The 27,216-nt window shown below is 33.0% G+C and overlaps 1 protein-coding gene across 3 annotated transcripts in view; it reads left to right on the forward strand.

Annotated features, from left to right (window-relative positions):
• Positions 1–1,010: 1,010 nt before the first annotated feature.
• Itfg1 (integrin alpha FG-GAP repeat containing 1) overlaps positions 1,011–27,216 on the forward strand; it is a 220,638-nt gene continuing 194,432 nt past the window's right edge. For all 3 annotated transcript variants that reach the window (XR_007343503.1, XM_015488770.2, XM_015488769.2), the window contains exons 1-4: positions 1,011–1,082; positions 4,208–4,353; positions 5,700–5,757; positions 6,995–7,069. Coding sequence is in view for 2 of the 3 variants with exons in the window: in XM_015488770.2 (XP_015344256.1) it covers positions 4,266–4,353; positions 5,700–5,757; positions 6,995–7,069 (221 nt within the window). In the remaining variant the exon portion in view is untranslated. The remainder of the gene's footprint in view (positions 1,083–4,207; positions 4,354–5,699; positions 5,758–6,994; positions 7,070–27,216) is intronic.

Raw genomic sequence — 27,216 nt, forward strand, 5'->3', positions numbered from 1 at the left:
TTTTTTTTTTTTTTTTTTTTTTTGCCAACTTTGTGGTTCTTGGAAGTTATTTGCTTTAACCATCACAAAGACCTTTTTTTTTCCCCAAAAAAATCTTGATGCTGACAGTGGGCATAGAAGGGATCTTAACATTCTTGAGTACCAATAAAAGCAGGTATTGCATAAAGGTCAAGGCCATAAAGAAAGTGAGGAGCTAGTGCAGAGCCTGACTGACAGGATCCTGACCTCTTGTGGACTCTGGATATTTTTCCTGTCTCTAATGACTCCCCATTTTGCAAGAAGTGTTTATGCTGCCAAACATGTAACTACTTCATCCAATCTTGGTAGATGGTAGTTGGCCTGTCCTTTCTTAAATGGTTTTAAAAGTCTATCTCATTGAATGCTAATTGAATTCCAAGAATGCATCAACCTCAGAGATGATTTTATAGGAGCCAGAGCAGAAGGGTCTTGGAGGATTCAGTTATTGCTGCTTAAATGTTTTATTATGTCCATGTTGTCAAATATCTACAACAAGAGTTAAAGTTCTGTGATGAGCTAAATGACCTTTTAAAAGAACAACATAATGGACGTGGGGAGCACTGGGATTGATATATAGTATGGTATAATATAGGGTTTTTGTTGTTTTGTTTTTGTTGTGAATTAAATTCAGAGTCTCACTGTTACACAATAGTACAGTTTTAAGGGATATTCTTTGTTTTTTTTTTGTTGTTGTTGTTGTTTTTTTTAATGTCAGCCCATCTGACTCTTGGCAGAATCCACTGACTTTGGTTTGTCTTGATCCAACTATGTATTTTTATGGTTATCCTTCCTCTGCTTCTTTGAATATTAAACTTATGATATACTGTTAAGTTCCCATCCCATTAGATTAATAGGGCTATCTTTGAAAGTGTACATGAACTGGAATAGAGTAAGTTTTCTTGTTGACAACAGTGCCCAGAAAGTTTATAACCATTGGGTGAATATTTTACCAGGAAACATTTTTCTAACATCATGTATTTTCTTCTTTTAGAAAATGATTTAATCGTCTTTTTGGCAGACCAGAATGCACCCTATTTTAAACCCAAAGTAAAGATATCCTTCAAGTAAGTACAAAGTTATACATTTTTTTAAACATTTAGTCATTAGCAAAATTATTGATATGGATTACCTGGTTGGGTTGTTTATGAACTCACTCTCACCTGTGATGTGACACAAAACTACTAGTTAAAAGGTATGAGTAGTAAGTAATTAGTCAAGAAAGATAATGAAAGTACTAAAGTTTAAAATAATTTCCTCTTTAAAAAATAAATAAAATAAAAAGAAATAAATTTGAGTGGAATGAGATCTGTACCTATGTGAACATTTTTCATTCCTTTGCAGTCTAACAGGCTTTCTTGGATGTATTAGATATTGTTCCTCATCCAGAGCATGCCTGTGGGAGTAGATTAATTATATGAGGTTCTTCAGGTTAACATTGTTTTGCATGGGAAACAGGGAGTGTAATTTGCAGATCAATGACTTCTGTCTTAACTTTTTAATTGACTAATAGTTGATTAGTTATTAAGGTAGATTCTGAAGGAATTCAATTCAGTCTTTTGAAATGAAATTATCTGAATTTTGAAAAAGTATCTAATCTTATTTTTCTTTTTCATGGTTGGCATTGTATGAAACAGTGTCCCCCACCACAAATGATAGTGAGCCATCACAATTTTGAAATTATAGGAAATTAGGAATTATGTATTTAAGGGGAAAGAGATGGCTCATTGCAGGCCAAAGTAGCACCTCCAGAGAGTCACTGAATTCTAGCTTGACTATAATATGAGTAAATTTAGGTGAGGATGTTCAAGTTTAGGGACACTGCCTTTAAAAGAATTATATTGTTATATTGTGTACATATATGAATATGTAGAAATAAATATCATCAATATGTATAGCTATAATGCTCTCCCTAATGCTTTCTTCCAATAAAAAACATTGTGGGCTGGGGTTGTGGTTCAGTGGTAGAGTGCTTGCTTGCCTAGCATGTGTGCGGCACTGGGTTTGATTCTCAGCACCACATAAAGAAATAAAATAAAGATGTGTGTCTACAACATAAAACAATTAAAAAAATAGTAAGAATCTTTTAAGAAAGAGAAAGAGATGGTAGTAAAGACAACATGTTATGAAGAAGAGGTTAAAAAAAAAAAAAATTTTGCCGGACAGAACAGGATGGTACACTTTGGAGAGTCATAGTCTAGGAAGCTGGAATCAGAGCAGAGTAGGAGCTATCATAAATAGCATAGAGTTTAAACTCAGTTCCATGAGGAGAATCTTAGCTTCATGGGTTCTTTTAAAATCTAGTCCTATTGTTTATCCTAATCCTTCAAATGTGACTTGTATATTTTGGAAGCTATAGAGTCTCTTCTTTATCCCTTTTGCTCTAATTTTTTGGTGATGTTTTTAGATACAGATTGTTTTTCATTTGCTCTGTTGGGCGTAGGTGGGCCCCTGTTGTTCATTAAGAAATTCTTACCAGTTGGTTATTGATTTGCTCAATTCATCCCCTTTCCTTTATCTTTTTGTTTGTTTTTACTTTGGTCATCTTGGTTTTTATTTGTTTTGTTTTCTGAGAGGGGTCTGTACTTTATCTTCTAAGACTTCCATATGTTAGTTGTGATATTTTTTTATTTCCGAAGTGTTCTTTCTTCTCTTTCTGTTTTTATCCCTTAGCACCTTAGCATGATGGGTTTTTGTTTGTTTGTTTTTATGCTCATACTTTTCTTTTCTGGCTTCAACTGTAATTTTGAAGTTTTCTTTGGTTCCCTTCATTAGCTCTGTTTTCTTCACGTTCTTTCACATTGCTATTTATTTTTGCTTTCTTTAATATTCATAGTCTATTCATCTTTGATTAAGTCATTAAAGCGCTAATTTAAAATTCTTTGCATGATGGGACTTCTATACTCTATCTTGTCCTTTATATATTTTCCTCTTTGGCTGGCATGCCAGGGGTGGAGGTAGGGGCAATGATCAGACTGGTTTTGTTTTGTTTTGTTTGTGAACTTTCTATTAACTCCCTGGGGCTGGGGATGTGGCTCAAGCGGTAGCGCGCTCACCTGGCATGCGTACAGCCCGGGTTCGATCCTCAGCACCACATACAAACAAAGATGTTGTGTCCGCTGAAAACTAAAAACTAAATATTAACTCCCTGTTTTTAACTTAAGGCCAAAACCTTACCTTCTGCTATTACTTAAATCCTTAACGTCTGAAACTTTCTAGAAATACACCTATTAATTCTTACCTTGGTGATTGAGAGGGAGAAGGGCATGCATTTATTTATTTATTTTTTTGGGTGGGGGCATGCATTTAAAAAATAATTATACATCGTCTAATTGGAAGTTTGTTGTCTTGCTATTTGCTCTAAGTAGAATTAAATATAAATTTAATATAAGCCCTATTTTTTGGTTGATCATTCAGACAACATTATGAGAAGACTCCAGGATGTTAAGTGTTCAAGGTTAATATAAATAGTTTTAGAATTATTTTATTAAAAATATAAAATTAGATATATATGTTTGGATAGCGAATTATCAGATTTCATAAAAATTTGTTTTCCCTTGTGAATTCAGACTAGCTTTCAAAAGGAGCCAGGGTTGCGGCTCAGTGTAGAGCACTTGCCTAGCATGCATGAAGTGCTGGGTTTGATCAAACCATATAGAAATAGAAACAAACAAAATAAAGGTATTGTGTCCATCTACAACTAAAAAAAATATATAAAAATGAAAAATAAAATCCTTAATTTTATTATAAATTTTGAATGTACATTAAAATCCAAGTTAAATGTCTTACAAATATCTTAATTGATAGGTCACACTGACATTCTTTGTTGCTTTAGCAGTTATGCTCCTCCACTTATTACAAACACTATCCAAATATCTTAGTATTTTTGACAAAAGAACTAACTAAAATGACTGTATTAGCCAATGTTTAATATTGGCAGGTACAGAGATAGATAGGTTTTCTCTTGGTATGTTTCAGATCTATTGTTTTGTAGGACTGCTCTGCATTCATTCTCAATTCTTATAGAACAAAGTAGTCTTCAGACAGAAGTAGTGATAATAAAGAAAAGAATAAGATTAATCAGTTCTGTGATGTTTTCAATTTGGCATTGAAAATATTTTATAGTAGAAATATAAAGATGTCCTTTACTGTTGTAACTTCTCTAATATTTTTAAATGTTTATTTCTTTTAGGAATCACAGTGCATTGATAACAAGTGTAGTTCCTGGGGATTATGATGGTGATTCACAAATGGATGTCCTTCTAACATATTTTCCCCAAAATCATGCCAACAATGAATTAGGAGCTGTTATCTTCTGGGGACAAAATCAAACATTAGGTGAATGTGTTTTAAGAATTTTTAATATTTATCATTGGAAAGATGTAGGAAAATATGCCTGATAGTCTTAGGAAAATATAGCAGAAATATTGTTCTGAAATCAGCTCAAAATGCTGTTCTTGGGTGTTAATAATTGTAAAAAATTTTTAGAAGTTCTAATTATTCTTTTTCAACTCAGAAGCAACCTGGGGTCAATTTCAAAGAACAAAGTCCATTCTTATTAGTTTAAGGAAACAAGATTTATCAAAAGATTTTAATGGCTTGTGAGATTGTTGAGATAGCTAAAGAATAAATTCAGGGTTAAATACTCAGGAATAGTTCTCAGTGCCATTAAGAAAGCTATAATCAGAAGTGGCCAGTTGCAAAATAGCTGTCACAGTGATGCAGTGCTTTCCATGATTCTTGTCAGCAGAGTGGATGCTACACATGACCTCTTAAAACTTTCAAATTAGTGAGCAGATACAGAGATAGAACTCACAGTGTAAATGATTGACAAAGCTTAACTTAATTCAATGTCTTAGATGCAAGGATATCTAGGAAGTACTATTTTTGGTTGCTACTCCCCAGTACAGGAAAGCACAAAAAAGTTGAAGTAGAGATTGAGAGTTATCTAACCATATCCACCCATGAACCAGTCTTATCTGAAGAGGAAATAATGATAGAAACTTTGTTCTTGGAGCCATTTCAAGGAAGGCAAATGCAGTTGTGCTTTGTCACATTTGGAACTATAGATAATAATCTCAATCAATGCTTTATAATCATCCATTTGTTACTATGAAGTATTTAAAGGAGTACTGTGTGCAAAGCATTGCTTGTCAGTGAGCATAGATAAAACAGAGTTAGATAGTGTTGCATATATTGGCTTCTGTGCACGAATACCTTGTTCATTGTCAGTTACTTTAATGCTAAATTGTATACAAAGAATTGGTGGGCTGGGGATGTGGCTCAAGCGGTATCGCGCTCGCCTGGCATATGTGCGTCCCGGGTTCGATCCTCAGCACCACATACAAACAAAGATGTTGTGTCCGCCGAAAACTAAAAAAAAGTAAATATTAAAATTCTCTCTCTCTCTCTCTCTCTCTCTCTATCTCTAAAAAAAAAAAAAAGGAGAATTGGCAGATAGTTGGAAGGAATCTTAAACAAAACTCATCATGCTGGTTTTCACTATAGGATGAACTCTGTCAATATTTTATCCTGAAATTAGATTTACAATGTCTCATTAATGATAATAGTTGGAATGAATTAGAAACAAATCTTGCAAAGAATAAAACAATATTTTCCCTAACTGTAAATATCAAAAATAATATATAAATGCCCACTAATTTACGTGTATTCTCTCTTTATAGATCCTAACAATATGACCATACTCAATAGGACTTTTCAAGATCAGCCACTAATTATGGAGTAAGTATGTACTCTGCTTCCCTGGGAATGGTTTAAGTTTACAAATATAATCTTTTATGACAGAAGCTTCTTTGCTAAGTAGTATTGACATTAAATTAGTTTCTTAAAGCTAATAGAGGGCTATATTATTGATTGTATGTTGGTGGTTTGCCATTATGAAGGAGAGAAAAATGAAGTTTATTATTTTGAAAAAAGGAAGATCTGTGCTTTTATAGCTTCATATATATCCATAATGGACCGATGTTAGTAGTTATGTCATTATTAAAAGAACTAAGAGAGTAGTTTTTAATTAAAATTGTTTATGCCCGATTGACAGATATGACGAATATAGGGTTTCCTCTAGAAATATAGAAAGATTCTTACATTAAAGAGAAATTTTGCCCTTTTTTGCAGCTCTTCCTTTGTGTTTTGTTTGTCCTCAAAATAGTCTCACGTACTAGGATAATTTATTCCAAATTTCTGACAGGGTGTTTTGATAATACAGTAGCAATCATTCTTGGAGCTACAGCTACAAATGGCCCTCTTCTTCCATTAAGAACTTTCTTATAGTTGTTAAAACCCTATCAGTAGGTCAGTGACCATTTGAAGCATGACTGATAAATCCATGGGTTAATCTTCTTAAGGGTGCTCACCTTGATTTCTTTCATGCTTGTGTTTTTTTCATTGTTGTTACAAGAGTCAACAAATAGTATGGAATTTTATATCATGTGAGCATTGTTATCATGTGAGCATGTGAGGAGTTATAGCCTCTAAATAAATCCACCTAAATAAACAAGTTGGGTCATGGCTCAGAAATAACTTTCTAGGAATCGAAACCATCTCCTTATCCCTCAGGAATAGGCTAGATTATGTAGAAGTTACAGCAATCCCAAAATCTCACAACAAACTTTATTATTTTTTTTTGTTCACTCTACAATGTGTCCACTGTAGGTCAGCAGTAGGCGCTGCTGTGACATTGCTCAGAAAGGTAGGCTATCAGAGACCCCACTACCTTTGTAGCTAGACCATCCAAAATGCATGTTCTTACATTATTGTAACATGCTTAGTAAGGGCTAGTAGCAAGCAACAGTGACTAAACACTGGCTTGGAAGTGATATGTGTTACTTCTGCCGACATTTTATTGAGTATAAGTAGAACACTGGTGAACATTGTGTTGTCTACCAGACCTCACAGAGTTTTGTTTTTTCTTCTTTTTTAATAAAATAGCTATTTAATGTTTTTTATGATTTTTTTACAGCTTCAATGGTGATCTAATTCCTGATATATTTGGTATCACAAATGAATCCAGCCAACCACAGATACTATTAGGAGGGTGAGTAAATATGATTAAAGCCATATAATTAATTGTATGTGTTGTTGCTGCTGCAGAAATTACATATCTGTATGAACTAATTGCTTTAACAATTGTGAAAAAAACAGAATTAGAGATACAAACTTTATAGATCCTCATTTAAATATTGGTTCATTAGGTGTTTTTAGAAATAGGACACTTTGATTTAAATAGGATGGATAGCTATAGTCTTAATTAGAGTTTACCTTGGTCATGAAATGTGATTCACGTAGATGTGAAAATTATCAAAGTTTAAGGTATTCTGAGGGGAAAATGTCAAATTTCTTTTCACTTTTTCTGAAGGTTTTCCATAAAGAATATAGTGTTTCAAGGCTGATCATAGTAAATTTTGAAAGAATTATTATGGATCTTGAATGAGAAACTTTCTCCCACATACTTGGCAAAATATTTGACAAACTAAGTCCTGCTTTAAAGATGAATTGGAAACAGATCTTAATTTGCCTGTGTGGCCATGTCTAGGAGGAACTGAGTACAGGTGAAGAGAGGTGAAGACACAGGCCCCTCCATTCTGATCATAGCAGGTTAGGACAGTAAAGGAAGCTGCTTGTCTTTGCTTTCTTCAAATGGACACATGTGATTGAAAATGTGATGGTTTGTCTGGCCAGGTTCATTTCATGATAATCACCATTTTAATCAGACATCATTGGAATATCCTTAATGTGTTATAGTTTGAACCTTAGAAATTAAAACTTGCGAAACAACTGTTTTAATAACTCAAAAAGTAAAATTCTACTATCATTATGATTTAGAATATCATGTGATAGTGTCATAGCTCATTTGTTCTGAATTTTATATTTTATCTAATACTTATTCAAAATGCATAGCTTTTAAAAGTTATTCTGTTTAAAAACAAGTTCACTTGCACTTTTGATACATTTTATTCCAGTTCTATATACTGGAATAATATTCTATTATAATAGCTCTCATTTAAACTTCAGGTACATATTAAATAATAGTTACTAAACTTACTCTGAGAGACAAATTTCAATGTAAGTTTTGTCTTGATACTAATTTAAAGAAAAGACTGTGTCTCAGTGCTATGTGTTTAGTTAAGTGATAGAACAAGTGCTTAACATGCACAGACCAGGATATACTGGTTGAATCCCCTGCACCCAAAAAATAAATAAATAAATTCTGTCCATAGCATTGTTAGGTTGACAACATACCAGCAAAAGCTGAATATGTCCTTGCGAAGGCAATTTCTAAAATAAGAAAATGACATTTAGGTCATTTTTTAGCTTTCTATTACTATGACAAAACATAAAAGGGGAAAATTTGGGGGCTGGGGTTGTGGCTCAGTAGGAGAGTGCTTGCTTAGCACTTGAGGCCCTGGATTCAATCCTCAGCACCACATAAAAATAAATAAACAAAATAAAGGTATTGTGTTCAACTACAACTAAAAAATAAAATATTTTAAAAAGCGGGGGGAACGGTATTTTGGCTCACAGCTTCAGAGGTTTCATTCAGTTGTCAGTTGGCATCATGGTTTCTGGGTCTGTGTTAAGGTGAGGAATATGTGGCAGAGAAGATCTGTTCACCTCATAGCCACCAAGTTGCAGAGTGAGAGACAGACAGACACACCAAGGCTCACATATCTCCTTTAAGAACACTCTGCGCCAACTTTCCTCTAGAAGGCCCAACCTCCTAAAGGCTATAACCACTCCCCTAATAGCGCCTCAGGCTCTTCAACAAATCTTCAGAGAACATTTAATGTCCAAACCATAACAGAATCAGTTTTACAAACAGTAGACATATATGTATAGCTATATAAGTAAAAAAAGCCATCAGCATTGACACTCTAAAAACTCAGAAGACCTTGGTTGTTAACCCAATGTTATTGATCAAGAAGTGTAAACTTGCCTGATTTATTAAGTAACCTAATTTACCTTTTTCAACTTAAATACTATGCTTTATGCAACTTAAATACTATGTCAAACCGAAGTTAAATTTGTTAAATTTAATTAGTTAAATTTGGCCAGCAATTTAGCTTTATGGGAACTCCATAATGATCTTTAAGCAGAGTACCCCCATAAGATTAGGCTGGAACACATGCACATGCCTATAACCTGACCCAGTACATGCTTGGAAATAGGAGACTACCCACAAATAAAACTTTGGAAACACTTTAGCTGGAATAAATGTCAATACAGTCAGACTAAGAAGGCAGTGGTAATAAGTAGAAGGATCTAAAGGTAATGGGTACAGTGGGGTTCTCTGGCAGGAATAGGAAGGGTGGTGAAGCTACCTTAGTATGGTATGTTAGATAATCAAAGGCAAAGCTTTTCTTTGCACCTCAAATTCACTTTACAGTCACTTGAAATCATGTAGTAATATGCCACATTACTTAGGTATAACACCTTCCTATTAAACGTTAGAGCAGCTTCTGCAGTGATGTGAGGTTATCATTAATTAGAATTTTAAGTAAAAGGGTATTTAAAACTGATGTTGCAGAAGCATTCAGAATATTGTTTTTAATATTAAAATGCAAACACCTGTACCTATGATTTTTATTAAAGGAAAATATAATATTCTGTCACATATTATTCATCTTTAAACAATAATGTGATATTGAGCCATTAACATGTATTATTTAGAAAAAAATTGAAAATTACTTTGGGAATTATGGCACAAAATAAAACCAAATGATAATCCTTAAGAAATGTTTTAATTTTATAGTCCACATTAGTACTCAGAATCATAACCAAAAAGGTAGCTTGGGGATGATTCATGGTTTTTTATGATTCCCCTGGCAACCCCTACACTTCTCAACCTATATACCACTTATATTTTTTAACACTGTTGGTAAAAGCAATCTATTAGAATTTCAGAAATCAGATATTTGTTAGTATTTCCATGAAAATATGACGTCCATTTGCTAACTTTTCTCTTTTCCTAAACTTTGCTACTTGTGATAAATTCATTTATTTCCCCACTGTCACCCAAATATTTTTATTTCAAAATCAAACAACAAGGCTGGGGTTATAGTCAGTGGTAGAGCACTTGCCCTCGAGAGGGGCACAGGTTTCAATCCTCAGCCTCACATGAAAATATATAAATTAAATGTATTGTGTCCATCTATAATTTTAAAAAAATTATTAAGAAATAATGAAAAACTTTAACAGATGACTTTTAATTTTATATTGCTGTGATTACGTTAATGGTATGTCATAGTTATTTTTTTAATTTATTTATTTATTCTAATTTGTTATACATGACAGCAGAATGCATTTCAATTTGTAGTACCCATATAGAGCACAATTTTTCATGTCTCTGCTTGTATACAAAGTAGAGTCACACCATTTCTATCTTCATACCTCTACCTAGGGTAAAGGTGTTTGTTTCTAAAGATTTCACCGTCTTTCTTACCCCCATACCTCTCTCTTCCCCTCCCTCCCCTTTGCCCTACCTAAAGTTCCTCCATTCCTCCCATGCTCTACCCAGTACCCATTGTGGATGAGCATCTATGTATCAGAGAACACATTTGGCATTTGGTTTTTTGGGACTAGCTTACTTCACTTAGAATGATATTCTCCAACTCCTGCAAATGCCATAATTTTATTATCTTTTAATGCTGAGTAACATTCCATTTTGTATATATACTACAGTTTTCTTATCCATTCATCTATTGAAGGTCATCTAGGTTACTTCTACAGTTGGTGTTATTATGAATTGTGCTGCTATGAACATTGATGTGGCTGCATCACTGAAGTAAGCTGTTTTTAAGTCCTTTTGGTATAGACCGAGGAGTGGGATAGCTGGGTCAAGTGATGGTTCCATTCCCAGCTTTCCAAGGAATCTTCATACTGCTTTCCAGATTGGTTGCATCAATTTGCAGTCCCTCCAGCAATTTATGAGTGTGCCTTTTTCCCCAGTCCTTGCCAACACTTATTGTTGTTTGTATTCTTTAATAGCTGTTGTTCTGCCTGGAGTGAAATGAAATTTTAGAGTAGTTTTGATTTGCATTTCTTTAATTGTTAGAGACACTGAACATTTTTTCATACATTTGTTGATTGATTGTATATCATCTTCTGAGAAATGTCTGTTCAGTTTGTTAGCCCATTTATGAATTGGGTTATTTATTTTTGGGGTGTTAAGTTTTCTGAGTTCTTTATATATCCTAGAGATTAGTGCTATATCTGTGCTTGTGGTAAAAACTTGGTCCCATTCTATAGGCTCTCTCTTCGCCTCACTAATTGTTTCTTTTGCTGAGAAGAAGCTTTTCAGTTTCAATCTATCCCATTTATTGATTCTTCATTTTATTTCTTGCACTATAGGAGTCTTACTAAGGAAGTCGGGGCCTAATCTAACATAAAGAAGATTTGGGATTATTTTTTCCTCCATTAGGCAGGGGGTCAAAATGCATTATATCTATATAGTGCTTTTGGTAGTACGGTCATTTTGACAATATTAATTCTGCCTATCCAACAACAAAGGAGATCTTTCCATCTTCTTTAATTTCTTTCCTTAATGTTCTGTAGTTTTCATTGTAGAGGTCTTTCACCTCTTTCGTTGATTCCCAAGTATTTAATTTTTTTTTTTTTGAGGCTGTTGTAAATGGGGTAGTTTTCCTAGTTTCAGAGGATTTGTCACTGATTTAAAGAAATGCCTTAGATTAATGGGTGTTGATTTTATGTGCGCTGCTTTGCTAAATTTATTTATTAGTTGTAGACGTTTTCTGTTGGAATTTTTTGGATCCTCTAAGTATAGAATCATGTCTTCTGCAAATAGTGGAAGTTCGAGTTCTTCTTTTCCTACCCATATCCCTTTAGTTTCATTCATCTGTCTAATTACTCTGGCTAGAGTTTCAAGAACTATGTTAAATAGAAATGGTGAAAGAGGGCATTCCTGTCTGGTTCCAGTAGTTAGAGGGAATGCTTTCAATTTTTCTCCATTTAGAAAAATGTTGGCCTTGGGTTTAGCATGGATAGCTTTTACAATGTTGAGATATGTTCCTATTATCCCGACTTTTTCTAGTGTTTTGTACATGAAGGAGTGCTATATTTTGCTGAGTGCTTTTTCTGCGCCTATTGAAAGATAATATGATTCTTATCTTTAAGTCTATTGATGTGATGAATTACATTTATTGATTTTTGTATGTTCATCCCTGGGATGAACCTCACTTGACCGTGGTACACTCTTTTTAATATGTTTTTGTATTCAATTTTCCAGAATTTTATTGAAATTTTTACATCTTTGTTCATTATGGATATTTGTCTTAAGTTTTCTTTCTTTGATGTGCCTTCGTCTTGTTTTGGAATCAGGGTGATATTGGCCTTGTAGAATGAGTTTGGAAGTGTTCCCTCTTTTTCTATTTCATGGAATAATTTGAGGAATATTGGTATTAGTTCTTCTTTATATGTCTTGTAGAACTCAGTGGTAAATCCATCTGGTCCTGGGCTTTTCTTATGTATGTTATTCTGACTGGGCAAATCATAGGACTCTAGAAATTTGTCCATGCCTTCAATATTTTGTATTTTATCTGAATACAATTTTTCAAAGTATTTTCTAATTATCTTCTGTATTTCTGTAGTGTCCGTTGTGATATTTCCGTTTTCATCATGGATGTTAGTATTTGGATTTTTCTCTCCCTCTCCCTTTTTAGCACAGCTAAGGGTTTATCAATTTTATTTGTTTTTCAAGTAACCAGCATTTTTTTGTCAGTTTTTTCAATTGTTTTTGTTTGTTTGTTTCAATTTTGTTGATTGCAGCTCTGATTTTAATTGTTGCCTGTTTTATACTGCTTTTAGTGTTGATTTGTTCTTTTTTTTTCTAGGGCTTTGAGATGCAGTGTTATATCATTTATTGACTTTTTCTTCTTTTAATTTATGAACTCCATGCAACGAACTTTTCTCTTAGTATTGCCTTCATAGTGTCCCAGAGATTTCAATATGTTGTTATCAGTGTTCTCATTTACTTCTAAGAATTTTTAATCTCCTCTTTGATGTCTTCTGCAATCCATTGTTCTTTCAATAACATATTATTTAGTCTCCTGGTGTTGGAGTAGCTTCTGTTTTTTATTTTAATCATTGATTTCTAATTTCATTCCATTATTATCTGATAGAATGCAGGTAGTATCTCTACGTTTTTGTATTTGCAAAGAATTGCAATTGTCATAATATATGGTCTGTTTTAGAGAAGGATCCATGTGCTAGTGAGAAGAAAGTGTATTCACTCATTGATGGATGAAATATTTTATATACATTCATCCAGTCTGTTATTGATAGTATTATTGAGTTCTCTAGTTTCTTTGTTTAGTTTTTGTTTGGAAAATATATTCAATGGTGCAAAAGTGTGTTCAAAGTCACCCAGAATTATTGTGTTGGGATCTATTTGACTCTTGAATTTGAGAAGAGTTTGTCTCATGAACAGAGATGCTTCATTGTTTGGGGCATACATATTTATAATTATTATGTCTTGTTGCTGTATGGTTCCCTTAAACAGTATGTAATATCCTTCTTTATCCCTTTTGATTAAATTTGGCTTGAAGTCTACTTTATTTGATATGAGAGTGGAAACCCCTGCTCGTTTCTGCAGTCCATGTGAGTGGTATGTTTTTGCCCAACCTTTCACCTTCAGTCGGTGCATCTCTTTTTCTATGGGATGAGTCTCTTGAAGGCAGCATATTGTTGGGTCTTTTTTTAAAATCCATTCTGCCAGTCTATGTCTTTTGATTGGTGAGTTTAGGCCATTAACATTCAGGGTTATTATCGAGCCATGATTTGTATTCCTGGTCATACTTATTTATTTTTGGTGTTTAACTTGACTTGGTTTCCTTTAGTGTAGTACCTGTCTTTGCTGCTAACTTTGTTTATTATGGATAATGTTTTTATTTTGTCATCAAATCTAAAGCTTAATTTCGGTGATTATAAGATTTTGGGTTGGCATTCATTTTCTTTCAGAGCTTGGTGTATGTTATTTCAGGATCTAGCCTTCAGGGTCTGGGTTGAAAAATTGCAGATATCCTAATTAGTTTCCCCCTATGTGTAATCTGGTTTCTTTCTCTTTGGCTTTTAAAATTCTCTCCTTGTCCATTATGCTAGGCATTTTCACTATAATTTGCCTTGGTGTGGATCTATTGTGATTTTGTACATTTGGTGTCAGGTAAGCCTCTTATATTTGATTTTCCAATTCATTCTTCTTGTTTGGAAAATTTTCTGGTATTATATCATTGAATAGATTGTCACCATCTTTAGTTGGGGCAACTCCCAGCTTGGGACACTGGCTGGGACCTAGAAGCAATATCAAGGTACCTATATTCCCCAACTCCTCCCTCTCCCCTGCAGCCACTAACCCAGGACAGTTCTTGCAATCATGTGGCCTGCCCATAGCTCGAAAAGCCTGGTCCTGTAGTACCCAATACAAAACACCTTTCTGTGCACATCTCTGTGCAGGCCCCAGAGTATAGCCCACAAGACCTCTGGGGATAGAGGTTCCTGATTGGGAAGCAGAAAGGGATGGGTAAGTGAGGTACTGTTTCCAGACTAAATTAGAGACCATGAATTGTGAGGTCTATAAGCAACATAAGGAGAAAAGACCATGCGCCCACTTCACATGAGCAAGCCCAAAAGGAGTTCCTTGGGGGTACAGTCTCCCTTCCAGGACTGGCCAGTGCTATACCAAACCTCCAGGAGCATCACCCACAAGACCAACCCTCCCACCCTAATAACCTTCACATCCTGAGGGTGGAGATACCAGCAAACAACAGACAACCCCACCTTTTGGATGAGATGGGAAAGAGGAAAGATACTGAACTCCAACAAAAACAATCCTTAAATTTTCCTTTGAGATTTTTTTTTCTTTTTTCTTTTTCTTCTCTCTCTCCTTCCCTCCAACCCTCCCTCTCTCCCTCCAACCCTCCCTCTCTACTCCCACCCTCACATCACCAACATTTGTGAAACCAAGTACTTTTCATGAATTAGGCTACTTAGGATTGGGACATCTGAATAATATATTACAGTTGTGTTGTATATTCTTTTATCTCCTATTTTTACATTTTTATTGTTTTAATTTGTATGTTTGTTTTTTATACTCTATTTTGTTCCCACTTACTTTTCTCCCCAGAATCACTTTCCTCTTTTCTCCTGCTACTAGTCAACTTCTTTAGATTCCTCTTTTATGCATCCTAAGATCTAATAATTCTATATCCTCCTCTCCTACCTCCTTAACATCTCATCCTACACACTATACCTGCTTCTCTCTTTGTCCACCATCAGAAAGTGCAGATCCTTTTGCAAACCTACTGTTTATATTGTAGATAATAATTAAACTCAATATTTCTGTATATCGTGACAAAACCATAAACATCTTAATAACAGCTATTTGATTTAAAGCTGTATATTGTTTGTATTGTGATCTGTTAATATTGTTTCCCCCCTTAAAAGAGAGGTATTAGAACCCTGCGGGGACACTGTCAGCCTACAGCATAAAAACTATAACACCTTGGATCTAGAAAGGAAGACACACAAACAACATGAAAAAACAAGGGAAGTAAGTGCTCCATACAAAGCAAGATACTATATTATTAGAATCCATGGCCAGCACAGCAGAAGAAATGACAGAGAAGGGGTTCAGAATATACATAATTAAAATGTTCTTTGAATTAACAGATGATAAAAGAGATCAAATAGAAGCACCAAAAGATCATTTCAATAAAGAGCTACATAAGCAAATATAGGAAGCAAAAGATGACTTCAAGGGGGTTGGGGATGTGGCTCAAGTGGTAGCACGCTCACCTGGCATGCATGCAGCCCGAGTTCGATCCTCAGCACCACATACAAAGATGTGTCCACCGAAAATTAAAAAATAAAATATTAAAAATTCTCTCTCTCTCTCTCTAAAAAAAAAAAAAAAAAAAAAAAAAAAAAAAGATGACTTCAAGACTTCAATAAGGAGAAGGAGATTCTGCAAAAACAACAACAACAAAAAACCAGAAACCTTTGAAATGAAGGGAACAATAAACCAAATTAAAAACTCAATAGAAAGCACCACCAGGAGATTAGATCACTTAGAAGACAGAACCTCAGACAATGAAGACAAAATATGTATTCTTTAAAATAGAGTTGACCACACAATGAAGATGGTAAGAAACCATGAGCAAAACAGTCAAGAATTAAAGGATAACATAAAAAGACCAAATTTAAGAATTATTGGGTTCGAGAAAGGCATAGAGTTACAAACCAAAGGAATGAACAATCTATTCAATGAAATAATGTTATAGTTATTTAAGGATACAAAATTATATTTTCTGGAGATCTGCTTGACACTTTAGATGGGCCAATTAAATTCCCTGATGATTTACCACATGGCTTTGTTTGATTTTGGTGGATATTTAAGTGAATTTTTTTTTATTCTAAATGAATGCCTCAAGATATTGTTTTCACAATGTATTCACCATTTATTTATTCATTTATTTTAGAGAGGTTATTATTTATTTTAAAACATACTTTCAATGCTTACTTTTTTTTATTAGTTCTCGTTACATACACATGACAGTAGAGTGTATTTTCATATATTATGCATACATGGATATAACTTATTCTTATTAGAAGCCCATTTTTCTGCTTGTACCTGATGTGGAATTTAAGTGGTGGTATATGCATATATAAACATAGAAAAGTTATGTCTGATTCAATCTGCTGTCGTTCCTATTCCTGTCATCCCCTCCCATCCCTACATTCTCCTTTGTCTAATCCACTGAACTTCTGTCCTTGCACCCCTCCCCCACTTTATTGTTGTTAACATCTGTGTCTCACCTTTGTCTAGTATGAGGTAGCTATACTTATGTGGGTTTGTCTCTGCCTTCTAGTCTTTCCATTGGACTTCATGTCTGTTTCGATACCAATAGTATCCTGTTTTTCATGTTATAGCTCTGTACTGTAATTGAAAACCTCTGTAGCATAATTGAAAACGTGGTATTGAGATGCCTTCTGCTTCACTTTTCTTGCAAAGGATTGACTTAGTTATCCTGCGCCTTTGAATTTCAGGACTGCCTTTTCTATTTCTATGAAGAACATCATTGGAATTTTAATAAGAGTTGCATTAAATGTGTATAGTGCTTTTGGTAGTATTGACAATATTAATTCTGCCTATCCAAGAACATGGGAGCTCTTTCCATCTTCTAAGATCTTCTTCAATTTCTTTCATTAGTGTTCTGTAGTTTTTATTGGAGACATCTTTCACTTCTTTTGTTAGATTGGTTCCCAAGTTTTTTGTTTTGTTTTGATTTGATTTGTTTTGTTTTGTTGAAGCTATTATGAATGGAATAGTTTTCTTAATTTCTCTTTCAGTTGCTTCATCATTGGTGTATAGGAACACAATTGCTTTATGGGTGTTAGTTTTATATCCTGCTACTTTGCTGAATTCATTTATGAGTTCTAGAAGTTTTCTGATGCAGTTTTTTTTGGGGTCTTCTAAATATAGAATGATATAGTCATTAAAAAGATATAGTTTCAGCTTTCCTTTTCCTATTTGAATTCCTTTAATATCATTCTTTTGTGTAATTATTCTAGCTAGAGGTTCAAGGACTATGTGGAATTCAAGTGGTGAAAGAGAACATCCCTATTTGTTCTAGTTTTTACAGGGATCGCTGTCAGGTTTTCTCCACTTAGATTGATGTTGACCTCAGGTTTAAAGTACGTAGCTTTTATAATGTTGAGGTATATACCTACTCTCCGTAGTTTTTCTAGGGTTTTGAACACAAATGGATGCTGTATTTTGTCAATTTTTTCTCATCTATTTAGATAATCATATAATTCTTGTCTTTAAGTCTATTGATTTCTGTACGTGGAACCAAACTTGCATACCTGGAAAGAAACCACATCATCATGCTGCACTATCTTTTCAAAATGTTTTGTATGCAGTTTACCAGTATTTTATTGAGAATTTTTGCATTTATGTTCATCAGGGATATTGGTCTAAAGTTTTCTTTCTTTGATGTGTCTTTGCATGGTTTTGGGATCAGGGTGATAATAGCTTCATAGGATGAGTTTTACTCTATTTCATGGAGTAATTTGAGGAGGATTGGTATTCTTTGAAGTTCTGATAGCACTTGGCTGAGAACTTTTGATTCATATTCTTCCCTTTTTTGTTATTTTTTGATATACATAACACTAGAGTGTGTTTTGACATATATACATGGAATATAACTTATTCTAATTAGGATCCCATTCTTGCTGGTAGACTTTGGATGTCATCTTCAATTACATTGCTTGAAATTGATCTGTTTAGATTTTCTATGTCCTGTTTCGATTTGATTAGGTAATATTTGTTAGGTAAAATTTGTTGATGTCTTCAAGGTTTTCTATTGTTTTGGAGTATATGTTTTCAAAAATAGTTTCTGATTAACCTCTGTATTTCAGTAATGTCCTTCTTGAATTTCCTTTTTCATCACAGATTTTAGTAACTTGAGTTTTTTCCCCTCTTCCTCTTGGGAAGCTTGCCCGAGGACATATTGATTTTACTCATTATTTTAAGCAAACCAGTTTTTGTTTTGTTGATTTTTTTTTTTGAATTTTTTAAAATTTCAATTTCATTGATTTTGGCTCTGATTTTTATTATTTCCTGTCTCTTACTGCTTTTCAGGTTGATTTGTTCTTCTTTTCCTAAAGTTTGAGATGTAATGTCATGCTGTTTTTTTGGTGACTTTCTATTCTTTTAATCAATGAGCTTGATGCAATGAACTTTCCTCTTAAAACTGCCTTCGTAGTTTCACTGTTCTCACTTACCTCTCATTTCTTCTGCTATCCATTGATGATTCAATAGTATATTATTTAGTCTCCAGATGTTAGAGTAGTTTCTATGTTTTATTTTATCATTGATTTCTAATTTTATTCCATTATGATCTGATAAAATGCAAGGTATTTTCAATTTTTTTGTATTTGCTGAGAGTTACTTTATGATCTAAGATGTGTGTATTTTAGGGACGTATCCTTTGGTGCTAAGAAGGAAGTATATATTGTTGGACGCAATATTCAATATATGTCTGTTCGGTGTAATTTATTCATTGTATTTTTTGTTTCTATTGCTTCTTTATTTAATTTTTGTTTGTAGGATCTATTCAGTGATGAGAAAAGTATGTTCAAATCACTCAGTATTATTGTGTTGTGGTCTATTTGATTCTTTTTTTTTTTTTTAGATGTAAATGAATCTTTTATTCATTTATATGTGGTGCTGAGGATCAAACACATGCCAGGCAATTGCTCTACCACTGAGCCATAACTCCAACCCCTTGATTCTTGATATTGAGAAGAGTTTGATGAATATAGATACTCCATTGTTTCGGGCACATGTATTTATAATTGTTGCCTTATAGATGTATAATTCCCTTCAGCCTTATGAAATGTTCTTCTTTTTCCCTTCTGATTAACTTTGGCTTGAAGTCCACTTTATCTGATATGAGATTAGAAACCCCTGCTTGTTTAAGAGGTCAATGTTAATGATATATATTTTTTCCCATCCTTTCATCTTCAGTCTGTGGATATCATTGCTTATGGGTGAGTCTCTTGGAGACAGCAGATTGTTGGTTCTTTCCAATTTGCTAGTCTGTGTATTTTGATTGATAGCATGGGCCATTTGCACTCAATGTTGTTATTGAGAATTGATTTTTATTCTGTGTCATTTTGATTTATTTCTGGCTTTTAATTCGAATTAGTTTCTCCTTTGATTGACTGTACTTCTAGTGTAGTTCCTCCCTTTGCTGGTTTTCACTTTTACTTTTCATTCTATATGGAATATTGAGTACATTTTGTATTGTAGGCTTTCTAGTTGTGAATTTTTATCCTGAAAGGTTTTTATTTCATCATCAATTCTTAAGCTTTATTTTGCTGGGTATAGTATTCTTGGTAGATATTTATTTATATTCTTTCACAGCTTTGTATATACTATTGCAAGATTGCCTTGTTTTTAGGGTCTGAATTGAGAAATCAGCTGAGATCCAGATTGGTTTTCCGCTAAATGTGAAGTGTTATTTTTCTCTGAAATCCTTTACTGCCACAGTCTGGCTGGGCACAAAATAAGGAGCCGCCACACAGCCTTGTAGATTCAAACAGCAACCTTTATTCCCGAACTCTCACTGGCACTCTACAACACTTCCCAGGAATATACTGCCTCCACCTGGCTCTGAGTGCCAATTCTCTCAGAACCCCAAGAAAACTCAAAGGGAACTCCCAAGTAGGGCAACTCCCAAGTAGGTAGCAGGGTCCGCCCTAATCCCAGCAGGATCTGCCCTAATCCTGGAGCCACCCTATTCCCAGCAGGATCCACCCTAATCTCGGAAACACCCTAATCCTGGAGCAGGGTCACCTTTCAACCATTCCCTCTGGCAAAAATGCCAGGCATCATTCTGACTAAACTGTGGCTCTCAACACTTTAGTATTCTATTCTTGTTCTGTTTTTGTTTTTGCTTCTTTTTCCAATCCTTATTCTGTATGTTAGGCATTTTCACAATAGTGTGTGTTGGTGTTGGTCTGTTGTGAGTTTGAATATTTGGGGTTCAATAAGCGTCTTATATGTGATTTCCCATTTCATTTTAAGTTTTGGGAAATTTTCAAATATTATTTTGTTGAAAAAACTGTGCATTCCTTTGGCTTGTATCCCCAAGCCTTTACCAATCTGACTAACTCTTAAATTTGGTCTTTTCATGATATCCCATGTATCTTGGAAGTTCTCTTCATGGTTTCCTTCACATCTTTTCTCCATGGTCAACATTATTTTCAAGATTATATATTTTTGCCTTTATTGCTTGAAATTCTGTCTTCCATATGGTCTACTGTGCTAGAGATACTTTCCATTGAATTTTTAATTTAGTTTATTGATTCCTTCATTTTGAGGATTTCTTCATTTTGAGGATTCCTTCATTTTGAGGATTTCTTCTCGATATTTTTTAGTTCAGATTTTCTTTTTTGTTTGTTTGTTTGTTTTTTTTGTTTTTGTTTTTGTACCAGGGATTAAACTCAGGGGCACTCAACACTGAGCCACATCCCAGCCCTATTTTGTATTTTATTTAGAGACAAGGTCTCACTGAGTTGTTTAGAGCCTCACCATTGCTGGGACTGGCTTTGTCATGCCTCAGCCTCCTCAGCTGCTGGGATTACAGGCATGTGCCACTGCCCCTGGACTTTTGTTCAGAATTTCTCTCTTTATTGAAGTGATTATTCATTTCCTTTATTTTTTTCATTCTTTTTTCTTTTCAGGGAGAGTAATCAGGGATTGAACTTGGGGCACTTAACCACTGAGCAAAATCTCCTTGCTATTTTGTATTTTATTGAGAGATGGTCTCACTGAGTTGCTTTGCACCTCATTATTGCTAAGGCTTGCTTTGAACTTGTGATCTTCCTGCCTCAGCCTCTCGAGCTGCCAAGATTGCAGGCATGCACTACCATGCCCGGCTAAATCCTGTGTTTTCTTTTTGATTTCATTATTACCTTGTCCTTTACTTAGCAGATCAGTTGAACTATGAATTTTCTAAGCTACTTCTCTAACATTTCTTGCACTGTTGTATCAATGGATTCTCTTATTGAATTATCTTGCTTTGTTTGGTGTGATTTGTTCCCTTGCTTTTTCATGTTGTTCATGTTTCTACCCATCTAACAATATGTATCTGAGCCAGTAGATTTCTACCCTGTGGACTTATAGTGTACTGGAAAGTTTCTAGTAAGTACTTCACAATTTGGGGGAAACAAATATTAACAACAACCCATACAAACAGTGTATAGCATTGACCCAAATAGTTTCTGCTAGGACATCTGTAATGTCACAATAAACTGAAATGATGTGATGAGTTATTGCCCACAGTAAAAGAAGTATGTGTGCAAAAGGTTTACAATTTCAAATTTTGGACAGGGAGAGAAGAGAAGTGATAGAGGATGTGATGATAATGGGGGAAGAAAGAAAAAATAGAAGTAAAAAATTAAAGGATGAGTGAAAGAGAGAACAGTAGAGATTGGCTAGTAGCAGAAAAAGAGAAAGGCAGTCAAGGAAAATAGATAAGTGAGAGGAAAAATTTATAAAATAATTTTTAAAAAAAATAAAAAACTTTAAAACAATAAAAAAATTTCAAATATATTCTTATTTTAAAAAATAAGAATATAAAACAAAGCCAATATATATTAATCAAGCATCCTAATCCTTAAAATACTGATTCATGAAAAATAACTGACTTCAAAAAATGCTAGAAAGTGAAAAAAGAAACAAATATGAATAGGTATAAAAATTGAAATGCAAAAAACCATTTGAGATGGGAAATAATGTTTTCGTCCTTGCAAACACAACATAGTAGGCTATGTTTATTTATCTTACAATAACTATACTGGCGAAAGAATATTCAAGCACAGATCATTCTATGGAAATCACCTTCTAGATGCGTACATTTCATAATTGCTCGTAACTAAAATTGTTGTATCTAACCATGTATTTGTTTTCACTATGACTTCTTCCTCCTTTACATAAAGATTCCATATTCCTTACCCTTCCTAAATCTTACTAATGCTTCATTTCCTGCGGGATGAAAACCCAGAAGTTCCAAAAGCAGGAGAAACCTCCTTTTAATCAAGATCTGCTAAACTAAGAGAGTTTCTAGTTTTCTTTCTTATATGTATTTCGCCTGAGATAAAGCTTGTTTACGAAAGCAAACATTTTTGTGTACATAGACATATTCTGAATTCAGATTCCCCATGGTGAAGTTGCAACAGTAATGATAATTTTAATAACTCTGCCTCTTTTATCCCTGACAATTAACAAGGATTTAATTATTGTTGAGATCGATCCTTGTAAGAACAAAACAAAGACAGCATCCATAGGAATTACCAAATTTCAAAAAGTAGAACTTTCAGCTACTCTTAGTACTCTATTGCTAGGGTATATCATTAACTGGAAAGATTCATTTTATGCCAAAGTCATTTGGGATAATGACAATGATGGTTTCAGATGTAACTAGAAGGCTATCTAGGACTACCAAATTCAAGGACAAAATTTTCACATAATTTTTTTCATGTTTGACAAGTACTTTTCTATAATATAGCATTATATCTTAGCAAATCATATCAAGAGAATACTATTTAAAATCAAGCCCCTTTTTTTTCTGATGAAGTTTTCATGTTAGCTATTTTCTGTATCCTATTTATAACAAATAAATTTGCATGTTACCTTGTGAGCCAATTTTTCTGCAGTATATATCTTTGTTTTATTAATATCAAAGGAAAAGTTGTAATTAATAAAAATGAAAAAGAAATATTATTTCTTTTTTATAATCTATTTTTATTTAAGTATATTCCAAAGGTCAAATACGAGTTCAGTGTGCATGCATATTTATTGAAGGACAATTTAAAATCATGTTTCTTATGGATTATTTTTATCTATATAACATAACATTGAATTGCATTGCTTTAAATTAAGCAATGATAAATAGCATGTTACATTACTGTTTTGTTTTTAATGTACTATTTTATAAAAAAATAAGTATCAGAACTGTATTGTTTTAATCTTGATTCCTTTTAGTAAGGTCTTACAAAATATATTCTGTAATTTATCAACAGTTTTTATAATATTCCTTAAATGACATATTAACACATTTATTTGAATTGAAAACATGAGATTTATTTCTTGCAGAAATAACTTTCATTGAAACATTGATTTAACAGCAAGGTCTGACTTTTCTAATTGGGTTATATGGCCTTTTCCCTATACTGAATTAACTAAATCAGCACCCCGAAATTTGTTTTTATTTTAAATTGTTCACTATGAAAAACTTCAAATATTTGTAAAGGTAGAATAACAGAATAAATTTGATTATAATGAAACTGTCATTCAGTTTCAAAATTTAATGGCCAATTATTATTTTATCCACACCTTTTTGTTCCATTTCTCTTTCTGTACACCACCTCAAAAACATTTAATCTATAAATATTTAAATATGTATGTTTACAAGATAAGGATTTTTATTTGAAAAAAAAAAAAAAACCTTAATTGCAACTCACTTGTTACACCTAAAAATTTAAGGATAATTTCTTAACATTATATTTTCAGTGAGAGTTTTGAAAATTGATTTAAATCATATAATAATTTATGAATACTTTATTTAACTATATATTGACAATGCAATGAAAAGTTTTCCCAAAATCTTAGTATGTCTGGTTAAATGAGGTACTTTTAAATGAAGAGTAATTTGTATAATCAATAGTAATTTGATAAATCTTGGTAATGTTAGACTTTTTTAAAAATGAGAAAGGAAAGGCTCTAATGAATGGGTTACACATATTTTGGCAGTCAAAGACCAATTATTTTCTTTCAATCACTTTAAAGGAACACCTAAATGGTAGAACATTAAAAAATTATTTTCAGTGATAGGTAGATACATGTTTTTTGACATGACTACACAGGAATTCAGGGCATTGAGAGTCAGAGCTCTAATAAATGTCCTTTCTTTACAATCTTTCTATGTGTATGAGGGAGATTTCTTAACATTCATATCTACAAAAATGAAAAATAGACATAAATTTTATATTGAGTTATCTCATTCTAGCAATAAGACATTATTTTAAGGATAAATTAATACATTTTAAAGGTCAGTCTCTTTTAAAGATTCATTTCCAATAACGTTTTATCTTTGGTTTAATAAGTTAACAAACTATAACAATATGTGTCCTCAATTGTATACTGGTAGTGGAAATAATTTCATCTGAGACATTGTTTTTTAAAACAGTAAGATTCATAAACAAAACCAATTTAAACAATTTTTAGATTACTTCATAGACATATTATTTTTGAGAATTATGCTAGAGTCATAACTAAAAAGACTTACAAGTTTTAAAAACATTTTATATCACAATAAAGTAAAGTGAAAGTATAAGTTCAAGTATAAAAGGGTAAGATGTATAATTTCTGACTATTAAGGAAGACCTAATTCAAGCCTTTTTTGTTTTTGAATTTGTATGGTTATAAATAGTGATGGATAAAGATTTAGTATTTCATTTATATCTCACTAGATACATTTTTAAAGTAATCTTTTTTAAAAGTTCAATATAATAGATTTAAAAAGATGACTTATTTTGCAGCTATGTAAGCTGACAAAACCATATTATTTTTTGAAAATGGACTTAAATGTGTTACTAGGTACATGGTTTTTCAAAATTCTTTTAAAGCATATCTAAGCAAAAATTTTTGAACATCACAGGACCAGAATCATATTCTTCTTTGAAAAGTAGGTAGATTAGCAGTCATTTCAACAGGCAGTTACCATAGGCAACCAAAAGATACAGTGGACATTAATTATCTTTAAATTCATCATTTGATAAATGTTGTTCTTTGAGATTAAGGGTGACAGTATCCACAAATTGGAGCACATTGACATAATTATATTTTCTGGGAAGGAAAGCTAATAATTGAAATTTTCTAGAGTAAAGAAACATCAGTGAATAGGTTTAATATGACTTAGAACTACCACCTTTTTCACCTCTACAATTTCTACCTTGTAATCAGAGCAAATTGTATTTGTATCCATAGTCTTTAAGAAGGGTTGAAGCCATATGTGACAAGATTATAGTTTACCTGAATCCACTTGTCTGAAAAATGTTATCTGCTTCTTTCTTACTGCCTACACAAAGAACAGTTTAAAAGATAAGCAAATGATTTTTTATTCAATTGTAAATTTTAAACAACATAATTCTGATAGACATCTGTATGTGTGTGCTTATGTATAACATACTGTTCTCAGTCATCTTCAATGCCCTGCCAAATGAAACTACAACCTTCCCTTCCAATCCCCCACCTTTAGTAAACATCAGAGGGGTAGATGGACATTGTGTATAAAATTCAACTATTGAGTCAGCTGGTGCCTTTCAAATGAAGTAAATGAGTTCATAACCCACTTGAATCAAATGTATGAAATATTGATATGTCAAGAACTATGTAATGTTTTGAGCAACCAATAATGAAAATTTAAAAATAAATAAATAAAAATAAAAAAGAAAATAAAAAAAACCTAGGCAACAATATAAAACTTAAAGTATTATGAAGAACTTGAATATTGATTTGAAATGCTCAAGAAAATTCTACCTATAACTTACTTCCAAGTAAATGTCTTAAAAATTTTATAGTGAATGAGATCGCCAACTACTCAGATGATAATTCAACAAAGAACAACATGATTAGCCTCGTTGAGCTGAATTTTATACTGTGTGTGTGTATGTATGTGTGAATATAACACACGCATATATGTATGTGTATACACACACACACACACACACATATATTCTCCCTAATTGTTGCAATCTTGTATTATAGGCTTTTGGTTAAAATAATAAAATTAAATTGTGTGGATACTGCTTGATTTTCATGTTTAGGTTGAAGTGTATTTAGACCCAGTATATGCTACGGTAAGTTAGAAAAATATTGTTGAAGAGGTTGCTGTTTGTAAAACACAGATATTATATAGAGATAGTTTTTTCTTGATGAATGCTTATCTTCTTCCCAGATTCCACCTGCCAAGAACAAATTAGTCCATTGTGTCTCTGCTTTCCAAAGACATCAGAATCAATCCATGAATAAAATTTTGGTTGCTATCCAGTCAGTTGAATACTGTGTTGACCATTATGTTAGACTTAAATAGCATCAAATTTGTTTTTAGAGATAGCCTATGTATGTTTCCATATTGAACTCAAACACAGTATTATGAAAAAATACTTCTGACTGAAGTAGAAAAGAATAGGAAATATCAGTTATCTGCTGACCATTTCCTGGAGTCAGATCCTGGTAAAGCATTGTTGATACAAATGAGTCATGGTTTCTGCAGAAATTTTATAGCATCAAAGGGAAAGTTATTCAAGTAACATTAATAAAAACAAAACCTTATTAGTAAAGTATATTAGGAAAACTGTAAAAAAAAAAAAAGAACTTTTAGAGTAAACTGATTTTGAGTATGGTCTTTATAAATAGGAATGCCTTTGATACTAGGTTGTTCTCTACTGTTGAGAAATTGTAGGGAAGTGGTTTAAATTTGCTTTTACTTTTTTAGTTGACTTAGTCTACCTGTATTATGTTCTACTTTTGATAATTATACTCTGGTTATATTAAATGTTAACACTAGGGGAAACTGAATGAGGAATATAAGTAAACAT

This window comes from Marmota marmota, unplaced genomic scaffold (genome assembly GCF_001458135.2).
Source record: "Marmota marmota marmota unplaced genomic scaffold, marMar, whole genome shotgun sequence".
Classification (NCBI taxonomy): domain Eukaryota; kingdom Metazoa; phylum Chordata; class Mammalia; order Rodentia; family Sciuridae; genus Marmota; species Marmota marmota.